This window comes from Myiozetetes cayanensis, unplaced genomic scaffold (assembly GCF_022539395.1).
Source record: "Myiozetetes cayanensis isolate MyiCay16 unplaced genomic scaffold, myiCay2020 scf19, whole genome shotgun sequence".
Taxonomy (NCBI): Eukaryota; Metazoa; Chordata; class Aves; order Passeriformes; family Tyrannidae; genus Myiozetetes; species Myiozetetes cayanensis.
In genome coordinates this window covers 8,602,638-8,615,980 of record NW_026087400.1, presented here as the reverse complement: position 1 = coordinate 8,615,980, position 13,343 = coordinate 8,602,638, and the positions used below count along the sequence as shown (strand labels likewise).

General features: G+C 44.5%; 1 protein-coding gene across 2 annotated transcripts in view; it reads left to right on the top strand.

Moving 5' to 3' along the window:
* DOK5 (docking protein 5) overlaps nucleotides 1-13,343 on the top strand; it is a 41,484-nt gene that overhangs the window by 25,634 nt on the left and 2,507 nt on the right. Inside the window, exons 3-7 of one of the 2 annotated variants that reach the window (XM_050314131.1) lie at nucleotides 3,655-3,769; nucleotides 3,870-3,989; nucleotides 4,687-4,876; nucleotides 6,189-6,324; nucleotides 12,314-12,434. In XM_050314131.1, coding sequence (XP_050170088.1) covers nucleotides 3,655-3,769; nucleotides 3,870-3,989; nucleotides 4,687-4,876; nucleotides 6,189-6,324; nucleotides 12,314-12,434 — 682 coding nt within the window. Of the gene's footprint in view, nucleotides 1-3,654; nucleotides 3,770-3,849; nucleotides 3,990-4,686; nucleotides 4,877-6,188; nucleotides 6,325-12,313; nucleotides 12,435-13,343 lie in introns of those variants that run through there. The other variant, XM_050314132.1, reaches the window with a different exon arrangement.

Genomic DNA, 13,343 nt, shown 5'->3' with positions numbered 1-13,343 from the left:
AATTGAACTAATCATGAAAACACTTATTTTGCAAGAGCCTGGCAGGAGGAGAGTTATTTAAAAATGCAAAAAAAAAAAAAAGAAAAAGAAAACTCGAGCCTGAGATATTTGCAGGTGTTTGATGCCTGCTCCTGACTCCTTTCCAAGAGCTGGTGAGGGGGTGTTTGCAGCCTGTCACTTCCTCGGTGTGAATTGGGTGCAAATGTGCCAGACAATTGGAACCATCTGTTGCTCAAGGGTGAGCAACAGGGAGGTTGTTTAGTCATCTGGGATAACAGGGGTGTTTTGAAGCCCCTTGTGGGTGACACAGCAGGTCAAATAGGTGACATCTCCCTCAGGGGTGCAGGCGTGATGTGGAACCTTCCTGCAGGAATTGCTTCTTGGCTAAAGCTGGATCTTGCCAGGAGAGCCATTACCGAAGTGGAGAGAATCTCTGGGCCTCTGAAAGGTGAAGGCAACTCCAGCCCCCAAAGGAAGAGAGGGCAGGTGCTTGTTGAGTGTTGTTTTGTCAGACATAAAAGTCAGGTGCCACAAGGTTGTGCCCAGGACAGAAGATCTGAAAGCTGGGTTCAAGGGACCCTTGTGCAGGGTACCACTTGTGCCACTGGCCTCAGAGAGAGCCCCAGAGTGCCAGATTTTGTCCCTCTGTGCCTGGTGCTGAAGGAAACCTTAGTCTGGAACTATATGGGAAGAGCCCAGAGTATGTGAATTTTGCCACAGACATTTGGACCTGGGTCAGGGGTCAGAACAGGGGCTGCCTGGCTGTCACCCTCCAAAGGGATGTGCTTTGGTGGCATCTTGTGCAGCTCAGCAGAAGCCACCAGGAAGCCTTGAGATGCATGTGAAGACTTTGAGGCTGTGCCCTGTGAAATGCCATTATACAAAGAGCTCTCGGGCACTCAGTGCAGCACAAAATAACTCAGGAGCTGCCAAATGGTGTAGCTACATTTCTCCAAATATAAATACCCTTTCTTTTTCTCCCCCAGTTCACAGCTAAAACATGAACTGCAAAGGATTTGATGATCAGTGACATTAATGACATAATACTGTTGATTTCAGATATCACCCAAGGGGTGAAATCACTTGCTCTTTCCTTTGACCAGGCTATAAGCCAGGACTTCCTGGAGGGTGCTCCTGGTATCTGAGAGGTGGCAAGAGCAAACCTCATTCCCCATGGTTGGATTCAGAGCTGACCCAGTCCTGGAAGAGCTGCAAGGTGGATGTGACATGTACAGTGTACAAGGTTGGAGTCACAGTAAAAGAAACAGCGATCAGGAATGTCTGTAGTGCAGGCAGACAAAGCAAATGCTTTAATCTTGTCCTTCTCCTGCTCCCAGTGGGATGAATGTGCTCCCGTGGCCTGGAGGTGCCTGACTCAGGCTGCACACAGGGGTAGCAGTGGTGCTGCTAGGGTGGGTTATTTTCCTTTCCCATCCCTGTGCAGGAGCCAGGAGCCTCTTTGGGAATTACTTTGTTTAATGTGTTTTTAAAGCTCTGTCCTAAGTCCCTCCACTATCCCACTTCCCTCACTGGGAATGTGGGATGTCCCCCAGCCCAGGGCTAGTGGGGTTCACTTGGTACCTTGGACACTGCTGAAAGTGCTTTTGGCTCCTGAGCCAGCACAGAGAGGCAATTCCCTATTCCCTGACCAGTGCAATCCTTTCCTCATCACACTCCTGATCCTGTCAGCATCCTCAGGATTCACTGTGCTGGAGACAGTGGGATATCCAGCAGTAGGAGTGTGATGTGCCTAATTTTCAGAATGGAGCTTTCCATTAACAAAAATCCAAGGTAGGTAAATGATTCACTTCCAAAATGTAAGACTACATTCTGCTGACTTTGGTAGTCGAAGGTACAAAGCTTCATTAGCACATTCCCTTGCAGGAAATGTAAATGTGCTCAGTCTAAATGTCAAGGTAGTTGCTGTCCTGAATGAAAAAGTCTGGCTCTTTATTTCCTCTTGCATTTGAATCCTTTCTTGTCATCTGAGAAAAATATATTGGAGCTTGGCAGCTGGCAATTTGTGCTTGACCTGTCATGTACTGAGCACGGTGGGAATAGGTTATGACAGATTTGTCGTATTTAGCAAGGAGTTTGTCAGTGTCTGGTTAGCACTGGGGGATGTGCTCCCATCACAGGATTTCCTGGAAGAGCAAAAAAAAATCCTCTTGGAAAATTAAGCGCAATTAGGAAGTCTCAGTTTTGACACTTCTCAAAAATCTTCAACCTGGAGGCTATAAAAACCCAAGTTCTAAATTTGGCAGCTCTGCAGAAGGTTTGGTGTGTTCCCCATGTGCTCTTCCTTCCATTATGTCCTGCTGCTTCTGCCCATAAAATGAGTTTCCTGCCATTGGATCTGTCATTTATTTTTATTTTGGAGAAGGGTTGCTCATGAGCTGCTCTTTGTTCCCTCCATTCCCAGTAAGAACACCTTTTTCAGGGTTCTTGCTTGAAAATATGATTTTTGGCTGTCAGTTCTCTGCTGCTGGAAGGGGCTGGGCAATAAATTGACTCCAAGAAGAAAGTGGCTCAGGATGAAATGCCAGAGAGAGGACGCTGGTGACCCTAGGATGCTCTAGAGGAGGAGTTTCTGTTGCTGAAACCTTCACCGCTGATAACTCTTTATAATTCCTGAGTCTTATTTAGAAGACAATTGCTGTGGTTTCTTTGTTTAGAGTTACAGCTGGATATGAAACTGTTGGGAGTGAAGTTGTTGTGTTGCACAGCTTTGCTAAATTATCAATCTTTCTCTCTCTCCCCAACCCCTGCTGTGTAAAAGAATCAGTGAAATGTTTTCTGATAATGAATATTTAAATGAAACTTCCTGATTCCCTTGTTGGTTGCTAGCCTTTACATTAAAATTAATTTAAATAATGAGGAATTCCTCCTCAGTCAAATTTGACAGCATTGTTTGTGGGTTGGGAGGGTGAAAATTTGCATGTTACAAATAATAAAGCAACTGTGGTATTTACCAAAGCTGTATACAAGGTAACAGATCCATGTTTATTTATTTGAGGTACAAAAGCTGTTTTTCCAATCAGTATTTGGCAACAGAAATATTTGTTTACAAGTCCAGTTCTTTAAAGCTAAACCACATTCTAATAACTGAAACTTATTTTGTTTGTTTGTTTTAAGTGGACCATTCTAACAAATCCTCAACTTTCCATCAAAAAACTAATTCAGAGAGCAGCTTTCACCATTCTACAGCTTTATCCTCCACGATGAAAGCTGTACTAGAACGTGCTCCTCCAAATGCGTGAATCCTTTAGATTTTCATCATCACCTCTCTCTGCTTCTGCTGCATCAGGTTGACCTTTCTCATGCCTTTCATGTAAATGTTTCTCCGACTGGAGTGAGCTTTGATTCCACCTCTTGGCTAAAGTTCTGGGATGGTGTCACACTGAAGCTCATGTGCAGGCAGGAGAGAACTGCAGGACGTGGCTGCTTCATCTTCCAGGGTCTTCAGGGGGAATGTCTGAGGTGATTCCTGCCAAGGCTGCCTTTCTTTAAGAGCAATCACAGACCTGGTCATGCTGTCTCACCTTTTCTCTCTCCTTTGCATAGTGATGTAATTCTCCTTTCTCCTTGCCCAGTCAGTAATGGATATATCTCTTTTCAAGCTCCTAATTAAAATTCCAAATTGTGCTTTTTCAGGTCACAGAGCTCAACAATGTGAAGAATATATTAAGGATGCCAAAAAGCACGAAGAAACACGCTGTGGGAATTTATTTCAGTGATGACACCTCCAAAACCTTTGCTTGTGAGTCAGGTGGGTGAAATGGTAAAGCACATTAGAAAACATAAGAGAATTAATTGTGGAATTATAAATTATTATATACCTACACACAGATTTTTGGGCATTTATACAGAACTTGAGGCAGATGAGTGGTGCAAGGTGCTGCAGATGGAGTGTCTTGGAACACGGATTAATGACATTAGCCTTGGAGAGCCTGACTTGTTGGCATCTGGAGTAGAGAGGGAGCAGAGTGGTAGGTACATGAATGTTGACCTTTTAACCTTCTAATGGTATTATTTTAAAGTTTTTGAACTGTACATATGGATATTAGAAATAAATAGGAACAAATTGCTTTTCCAAGCCCTCCTTCCTGTTTTGTGGGGGTTAGTTTTGTTTGTTTGAGGGGTTATTTTTGGCTTCTGTTTTTAATTGCTGCCAGAGATAATAAGTAAGGTAACTAGAATTGTTTTAGAGCAGCACTTGTCTCTCTCAGACAGGTTAGTTGCTCTTGGAGATGGGAACTATCTTTTGTTGTGTGTTTTCTTGTATGATGTCAGTGATGGAGCCACTTTGGCAGCATTGTAAAGCAAATAATAGTAATTGCATGCAAAACTTGAGCCCATAGCTTCTTCACTTTCCTATGCAAATTAACTCATTACCTGCACAAGCAATGTATTTATCATTGCATACAATTTTTGTAGTTGTTTGCAAATACCAGGATTGTGCTGGTGCAGTTCTCTTCAGGCTCTGAAAGCATAAATGTTTGAGTGCAGCATTCTGACTGCCCCAAACCTGGAGTTCATTGAGTACTGGAAGGAACTGAGTCTTTGAATTAGTTGTTCTAAGTGGAAATAAGATCATGTATTAGAGCTGGAAAGTAGGAAATTCCTTGAATGACTTGCACATGTAACGAGCAGGGATTTTAGACTAACCTTTTGTTTTTCTCCCAGAGAGATTCAATGTGTATTTGATGCCATCCCCTAATTTAGATGTGCATGGGGAATGTACCTTGCAGATAACATTTGAGAATATCTGTCTTTGGGACATCCAGAATCCCAGAGTTAAACTCGTCTCTTGGCCATTAAGTGCCCTCCGGCGCTACGGGCGGGACCCCTCTTGGTTCACCTTTGAAGCAGGGAGGTAGGTCGGGGTTTATTTTATTATTATATGTTGCTTTTATTTCCTGGTGCTGCTGGGTGGTGCTCTGGACTGCTTCTGAAGGGTGTTGACCTTCAGCCAGAGGCCAGTCTGGACCTGCTCCTAAAAAAGTAAAAAAATACTGAAACAAGTATAAAACCAAACAAAAACCATCTTACTCCCAGTTGGATGAAAGCAGTTACCAAATAAATGTGTCTGAGGATGGTGTGGGAGAGCTGAGATATCCCAGGGGATGGCAGGGTGGAGGGGGGACAGTGTTGTATGTTACTGTATAGAGTTATACTTAAATAAAGCAATATATGAACCAGAGAACTGGATGGACAGACCTGGGAAGAAGAGGGGAACGTCATTCCAGAATTTGTACAATGTGGATCTTTGGGCACAGAACTATGGGGTCTGTACCAAGAGAAGTGGAGTTTCATCTTGAGGGCAGTGAGTGCCAAGTTGTTTCCCAAAAGCAAACTAAAGGAGAAGGGACTCCTGTTTTCCACCGAGTTTTGTTTGTTTGTTTTTTGAAAAATGGATTTATGAGAAATTTGAATGCATTTCCTTGTTTTAGACATGTTCTGTATTGCTCCTGCAGCTTTGTTGTAATGAGCTGAAGACTTTGGCTGGAGTTGGAGCACTGGGGTTATTGAACTAAACTATCAAATAACTCTCAGGGGATACAGATGCTTTATTTTAGATAAGCACATTAAATAATTACAATAGTAGAAGAGAAACAGATCATACAATTAACTTATCTGGGCAGGGAAAAGGCATTTGGATTTCCATCCTCCATATTATGCAGGATTTAGCCCTCTTGGGGAGGAGAAGGAATACATTTTCATTTAACAGATAATGCATCAGGACAATGCAATTGGGACGCAGAGGATTTGTATTTATTGTTTCAAGTGGAAGATAAAACTGTGCAAAACTCATTACTGGCAGTGTTAAAAGTCTGAAGGGGAAAGACAAATTAATCCTGCCTGGCACAGATTCTAGATGGAGTCTAAATATAAAAAATCTGGGTCTGGTGCGTGAACTCTCCAGAGCTTGTGATAGATCAGCAGTGCTGAGCTGAGTCCCTGGCTGGGACAACACAAATATGGCCTGAAAGAGTGAGATTGGACCAGGGCTACTAAGAACCAAGGGCAAAGACTTTCAAATAACTGTGTTCTTTATTTCAACCACCTTTGTTTCTCACTGCCTGTGCAGTGACACTTCTAGAGCAGCACGGGAAAGTTTTGCTTATTTGTGGTGACCTGTAAACTTCCATCTCACACCTGGATCCCTTCTGCTCTTGCTTTGGCAGGATGTGTGACACAGGAGAAGGACTGTTCATCTTTCAGACCAGGGATGGGGAAGCAATCTATCAGAAGGTTCACTCAGCTGCTTTGGCCATAGCAGAACAACACGAGCGTTTGCTGCAGAGTGTGAAAAATTCCATGGTACGGCTGCTTGTTAGGCCTGGTATTCCAGGCTGGAATATCCAACCAGCAATCTGTGTCTTCAGTGGGATTTTAAGTTTTGATTTACAGATTCTGATTGTTGCTCTTATTAAATTCTGCTCAATTGTAAACTTTAGAGTAATATGTATAACTGCAATTCCTTTTCAAGAATCAAAACAAGAGGGAAACTTAACAGTCCTCGATCTTTGTGTTTGCAAAGCTGTCAATAAGTGTGAATTGATACAGAGATAAGTGCACATTCTCATTAGTTTCTTTTGATGAATCAGCATCATGAGTTTGGTTGGAAGCATTTCTCATCAGTCTATTTGCAAAATGTTGTGGCTCCTGCTCAGTTTTCCATTTGCTAATTGGTGTCTACACTCAGAAGATTTGGTAATAGTCATATGGTTCACATTAAACCATGGGGGAGGGCTAGGTGTTTGCCTGATCTCTCAGGGAATGTCTGTTTTCCACAAGTGCTTTTTGTATCTAAAACTTGATTTATGACACACAGGACTGGTAGGAAATATAGAAGTGGAAGATGCAAAACTAACAAAAGAGATAGTGAGGGATCTCCAAAAGCTTTATATCTAAGAGAGGCAGTTTTATGACGCTTGCACCTAATGTGTTTCAGGATCTTATTAACTTCTAATTTAAATTTTTGTTTGCTTATGAAGCCTGTAGAGTGAGAAGGAATGTTTTGTTTATCTCGTTTCTCAACTGGTCTCTGCACTCCAGGACTAACAGGGTGACTCTGGCAGCAAAATTAGTATCCTGAAGATAACAAGTTTTCTGGAATGTATTGAATGCCCAGAACTGTGGAAGAACTTGGCTATAAACATCATCTCTATTCCAAGCAGTAGTAATCTGCAACAAGTCCTTTCTTCTTTCTCTTGCTGTAAACATAAGCACTGCTGTTATCCATGTCTAATCCTTTCAGTAATTCTACTGTCTTGTTTCAGGGATAAGTTGTAGTAATGAATTATCCCAGCATTAACTGGATGAACCAGCTGGGATAAAACAGAAAATGCCATTATTACTGTGAAAATTTTAGGAAAGATCAGAGTGGATGTTGAAGGGGTGGACAAGGGAACAAACTGTCTTAAGTACTTGCTGTTGTTTTGTTCTTCCACCATCTTTGCTGGGTTAGGCTTTTGTTTAAAACAAAGAACCTTTTAGTTCTAATTAACGGAAGGAGTTCTAGTTGAAAATTATCCAAAACTGAGACAGATTGTTAGATGATATAAGTGCTCAAAAGTGACTAAATTAAGCAGATTAAAATTAACCTAGGCTAGGTCAGCATAACTAGCTAACATTTGTATGCACCAGGATCAGAAGTGATCAAGTAACCTGCTGAGAGCACATCTTCATTTTCAAACAGCAGGGATCAGTTCAGAAGCAACAGTGAACAGGTTTACAGGCAATTTCATGTTTGTTGGCTTTGCATTTACGAAATAGCATCTCTAATAGATGATGTCTGATGCTGCACTGTAAAGTTTCCATCTTAGAAATGCCAATAGACTCCACAGATGCAGAGCTGCTGTAGATTTCAATAGGCAGCAGCTGCACAACCTCTCAAAGCATTTTCAGTGAACGACCACAATCCCTAAATCTAATTTTATAGACCCTAGAGTCCTAAGTAGGGAATAACAACATATTCCTGATGAACTGAAAGTCTTATAATTTAGTAGCAGAACACAGTTGTTTCAGAGGAGTCCATGTGCCCCTCAATATGAGTTTCCCAACTCTGCCATAGGAATATTGCCTGGTTCCAAAATACTCAGTAAAGCTTGGTGGCTTATCTGGGATTCAGATTTAGAAGTTTAGGCAGAGGACTGTTATATCAGTGTAGAATTTCTGTGGCTTATTTTGCTGATTACAAAATATTTGTAAAGTACCTCTTTGTTCAGATTGATAGATTTCCCCTGTATTTTTCTTCTGCTTTTGAACACCTCAACGAGGAGTTCATTTCAGAGGCTTGTAATTCATCCTCAGCTTTCTATATTGTTTTTGTCTCCAAGAATTACTTACTCTGTGTGGATTCTTTGTATTAGTGAAGCTTGAGTTGTTATTTACAGAATGGGTAAGTAAAAGAAGAAAGTAGGAGATGTGGTGGTGAGAAATGAAGTCTATACTGAGTGTCTTCTGTTTGCTCCTGGAATCATGACCACTGCCACATCACTGGAGTGATTATCCAAGGCTGAGGGGAAGGTTTTATTAAGCTACCTGAGGGTTCCTGCAGCCTGTGCAAGAAAAAGGAAAGAGTTGAATATCCCATGCTGACAGAGTGAAATAAAGCTGCCAAGTTCTGCTGAGAGTGTGGGCTCTGATGTGTCTGTCACCTCCCTGGCAGTCACTCCTTCACATCCAGTACGCGGTTCAGAGCGTGACTGGAGCTGGCTCTGGCTCCTGAGATGGGAAGTGGGTGCAAAGCAGCTCCTGGGATAGAACCTCACCTTCACACGTGCTGCTGCTTCGTGCCCAGGTCTGAGCAAGTACTCACCAGTCTGGGACACTTCCACAACTGGGGGTCGCTTGTTTTCCTTCTCAGTGCATCCACAGATCTCTCCCTTTTCTCTTTTAAAAGAGGAAAAAAAGCTGGCTTTGCCTGGTGATGCATGAAGCCATTCTGGTCATTTGGTAACCCATCCCATCCCAAGTGTTTCTTTCCTTTCACTTTTGCCTTGCCAGACAATGGAAAGAAAATACCTCTTCAGGCTATATTTTCTTGAGGATTTGGTTGCCATGAAAACTGATGGGAGCAGTGCTATGACTTCACTGCTCTCTCTTCAGGTTGCTTAAAAAAAGACATTAAAACCTGACACCTCACTAAGAAACAGTAACTGTGAACCTCACAGTCTTGGCAGCTAAAGATCAGTGCTTTATGGAAAGGTTTTATCAGCCAGTTTCCTGCAGCCTTCCCTGACTCTTCTTCCCTCTTGAAGGGGGCACTTTGCACTTGTTCCATCTGAGATGCCCCTGACCAGGCTGGAGCCTCTGTTAGCTCTGGCCACTTCCACAGAGGTTCAGAATTAACTCAGAATTAGCTTCTAGAGTATTTATCATTAGTGCAAGGCAGAGAGAAGCCAAAACAGCAGCAATATGTTGATGCCTCTTAATCCCTGAAGTTGTTTCTATTACTTGACCAGTCTATTGTTTTCCTATAATGAGCTTGCAAATGTTTCTTAAACAATTATTGTTCAAATTGATTTTGATCGATCTGGGGGGATTTTCTTCCCAGCAAAACCACAGTGAGTGCAATCTTCTCCAAGGCGGGAGGGGGAGGTCTCAAGAGGAACGTTTGCCTCAAGTGGAAGTTGTCCTGCAAAATCTTTGAAAATTAGATTGTCCAGCCTGAGGAAACCAACCAAACCTAACAAATCTTAAATCATCTTTCTTTTCTTTCCTTTTGGAGCCACATTCACGGCTAACCTGAGAGAACACTGGTGTGCAGGGGCTTATTATTAGTTTTTTTCTTTGTTTGTTTGTTTTGGGATTTTGTTTGTTTGTTTGTTGATTTTTGTGGGTTTTTTTTTCAGTATTTTTTCTTAATTTTTGTAATTTTTAATGCAATTTTGCCGATTTGTTAAGGCGGGATCCCAGAAAGAAAATACTTTAACCTTTCCTCCATGAGCCCCAGGACTTCTCAGACCCAGCACCCTGTGTTTGGCCCAGAGCTGGTGTCACCATCCAGGTGACAAGAATTCAAGAGGTGGAGCAGCAGCTCCCCAGCTGCTCCTGGCAGTGCCTGGGAGTGCTCCATCCCCTTCCTCCAGGGGTCTCTTGTAGCATCCAGAGCTGTGGGGTGGCTTTGGGTTGTCCCTCACAGCTCCTCCCATCTTTGCGGTGTGGGTTTAAGCGTGACCGAGCATCACCTGCTGCCTGTTTTATGTGCAGGGGTGCTGTGTTTGAGTCTCTCTGGGGATCCTGATACCTGCTCAGCTTCATTCTCCTCCTCCTCTGAGCAGAAGTGGGTGAGGGTAGAGATTTGGTGCCCTCTGGTAATCAGTTTATTAGTTGTGTTAATGATGTGTGGAGCCGCACGTCCTGCCTGGCTCCAGCCTGTGCCCAGACGTGCTCCAGCATGTCAATGCTGGCTGTGGGACCTGCTCCCAGCTCTGGGTGCTCCTGTGGAACAGAGCCAGGGCATTAGCAACTTATCCCTCCTCGTTGTGTTGCCACAGAGATGCAGTAGGTTAATTGTGGGAATGGAATCAATCACCATTAAAGCCGCCCATGCTCACAGGCCGAGGTGGTTTGATGAAACGCTGTGTATTCAGCACAGAACATACTAATTCTTATCTTCAGCTCTGGAGTTTTTAATTTCTTCTCCTGCTGATTGAGTTCAGGCCCTTTTCTGTGTCATTATTTAGTCTTGCTCTGGCTGTGTCTCTGGTTTTTTTTCCCAAGCCAGCCTGTTGGTTTTTGCACTGCTGCTGACAGCTGAACTATTGCTCAAACTGCCTTAGCTGGCTGTCCAAGTTAGCTCACCAGGAAATGAAACCTCCACAAGAGATACCTACGGCTGAGAAATGCCATCCCTGATTGGTATTCCCTGTACAAGATCCCTGGTTGTTTGTTTCCATGGTGCCAAGGTGTGTGTGTGTGTGGTGACACTGCAAAGGAACTGTGATAAAATGGTGTAGGTGGGTCCTGGTGCAGTGACTCACATCCAGCTGATGTGGAGGGGGGTGTTTTCAGAGCAGGACTTGAGCTTGATTTGGTTTAGTTTTACCTTCTCATCACAGGTGCCCACTGCATAGAGAGGAGGTTGAAGGTAGAAGGCACCTCTGAATAACTAAGAAGTGGATCTCTGAATACACCCAGCCCTCACCCCTTTTCTGTCCTTGTTTTGCCTCTTTGCTCTTGCTCCAAAATATATAGACTTTCTTATAAAGGGTTCTGTCACCTCTGTTTTTGTGAAACTAAAATGTAAAACTTACTTATGAAGATAGTTAAAAACTATCTTCATAAACTAGAAAAGTCTAGTTCAGCCTTGGTATATTTGAATGGTGTTTTCCTGAGCTTTGGGAGGAGAATTTTACCTGTATTCTTAGAGAGTTCACAGATTATTCTCAGTTGGAAGGGGCCCACAAGGATCATCAAGTCCAACTCTTAAGTGAATGGCCCACAAAGGGATTGAACCCACAACCTTGGCTTTATTAGCATCAAGTTTTAACTGAGCTTATCTCGGGGTTATTCTGAAGCTTATGATAAAATCCAAATATTTTTATCAGCTTGCACATACATCTTACTGAATTCACGTAAGAAAAAATGCCTTAAAGTAGTCAGTTCTCATGTATTTTTGAGTTAAATCCAGTATAAATAACAAGGGGCTGTGATAATGTAAGAAAATGTAGCTAAAGGCCGTGTATGGAGGGGGAAGTGTGGGATGGGGCTCCCAGCAATGCACTGCAGCCCACGTGCCCTCTTGAGCACCCCTGGATGTGCTGTTCACTCAAGGATTCTTGATGAAGGGTGCAGTTATCCATGTCCTGTTGGACTCCTGTGCCATCCAGCCGGCAAGTTCCTTGGCTGTAGGAGAGGGGAGATGAATAGAAAATGCCTCAAAACAAACTTGGAATATATCCAGTCAGGTTCTCCATAGGGCTGTAGGTAGCTTTGGGAAGTTGCTTGTGTAGCTGGGAAGACCTGGGGAACACACCAGCACTGTCCTGCCTTCTGCTGATCCCCGGTTTCTGTTTCAGCTGCTTGGGTTAGGACTCCCCTCGGGGGAAGCAGGGCTTGCCCAGGACCAGGGGAGCACCAAGGTGAGCTGTGGTGTGAAACAGCAGCGTGGCCTCCTGACCCATGGTGTGTCAGAGACTAACCAGTTAGCCCTTGCTGCTGTGGAGACTAACCCAGTTAGCCCTTGCTGCTGTGCAGGGGGCAGAGGGAGGGAGGGAGAGGCTGTGTGGTTGTTGTGTTAGAACTTCTTGCGGGCAGAGGTCGTGCTGTCTCAGACCGTGTCCTTCGTGTCCCTTTGCAGCTGCAGCTGAAGCTGAGCGAGCGCGCCGTGTCCCTCAGTGCCATGGTGCCCCTGCCCCGCAGCGCCTACTGGCACCACATCACCCGGCAGCACAGCACGGGGCAGCTCTACGGCCTGCAAGGTAAGGGGGGCTCAGGGCACAGCTCCTGCCACTGCTGGGGCACTGCCCTGTCTGTCCATCCCACTGGAGGGTGATGTCCAGGCTGAGCCGCTGCTGCGGGGCTGAGGGAGAGGAGGCACCTTCACTCAGCTTTAGGTCAGGAAGGCTCTGCTGATGCCTGGGCAGGACAGGACAGGGCAGACAGTGGGGTGTAAACCCCAGGGACTGTGCTCAGGGGCTCTGTGATGTTGCTCTGAGCTGGGGCACAAGGCTCTGTGCTGTGAGAAGTCACACTGTGGCCCCCACCCTGACCCCCTGCAAAAAACCCCTGTTTCTTGAGCAGCTGCAATGCTGCCACCGTGCACTGCAGTGTGACCCAAGGGTGGGCAGGTGTCTTCTCCAAATCTTCTTGCTGCCAATCCAAGGGGCAGCACAGCTCAGTCCCCTCATACCTGAGCACCTCCCGGCTCTGCAGAGGGAGGGATGCTCCCAGTAGTCTCTCTGTGGTCACCACGGGACATCTAGTGGTTCCTGAGTGCCTGGATGGGGTGGGAGGGAGGCTGGAAGGCAGGAAGGCTGTCAGGGAAGCATTTCTGCCCTCCAAGTGTCTCAGAGAGTGTTTAAAATCTGAACTTCAGTCTCCTGAGAGAGTGGAAATCACAGCACCTCGTGTGTGTAAGTGATGCTTTGTGCTGGTGTCCCCAGAGGCACCTGGAGTAGGAGCTGCTGGTGCTCAGACCAAAGTCAGCATTGTGTAGTTCTGTGTGTTTTCAGAATTAAAAGCCCGAACCCAAATTTGTATTTCAAGCACATTCTTCCACTGTCAGCTCCATGGATTGGCTGAGTTAGTGTTGATGCAGCAGTTGTTATCAATGAGTTGGGGGTCAGGATCAGGGTGCCAGAACTTGTTTTCATAATGGGTAGAATAAA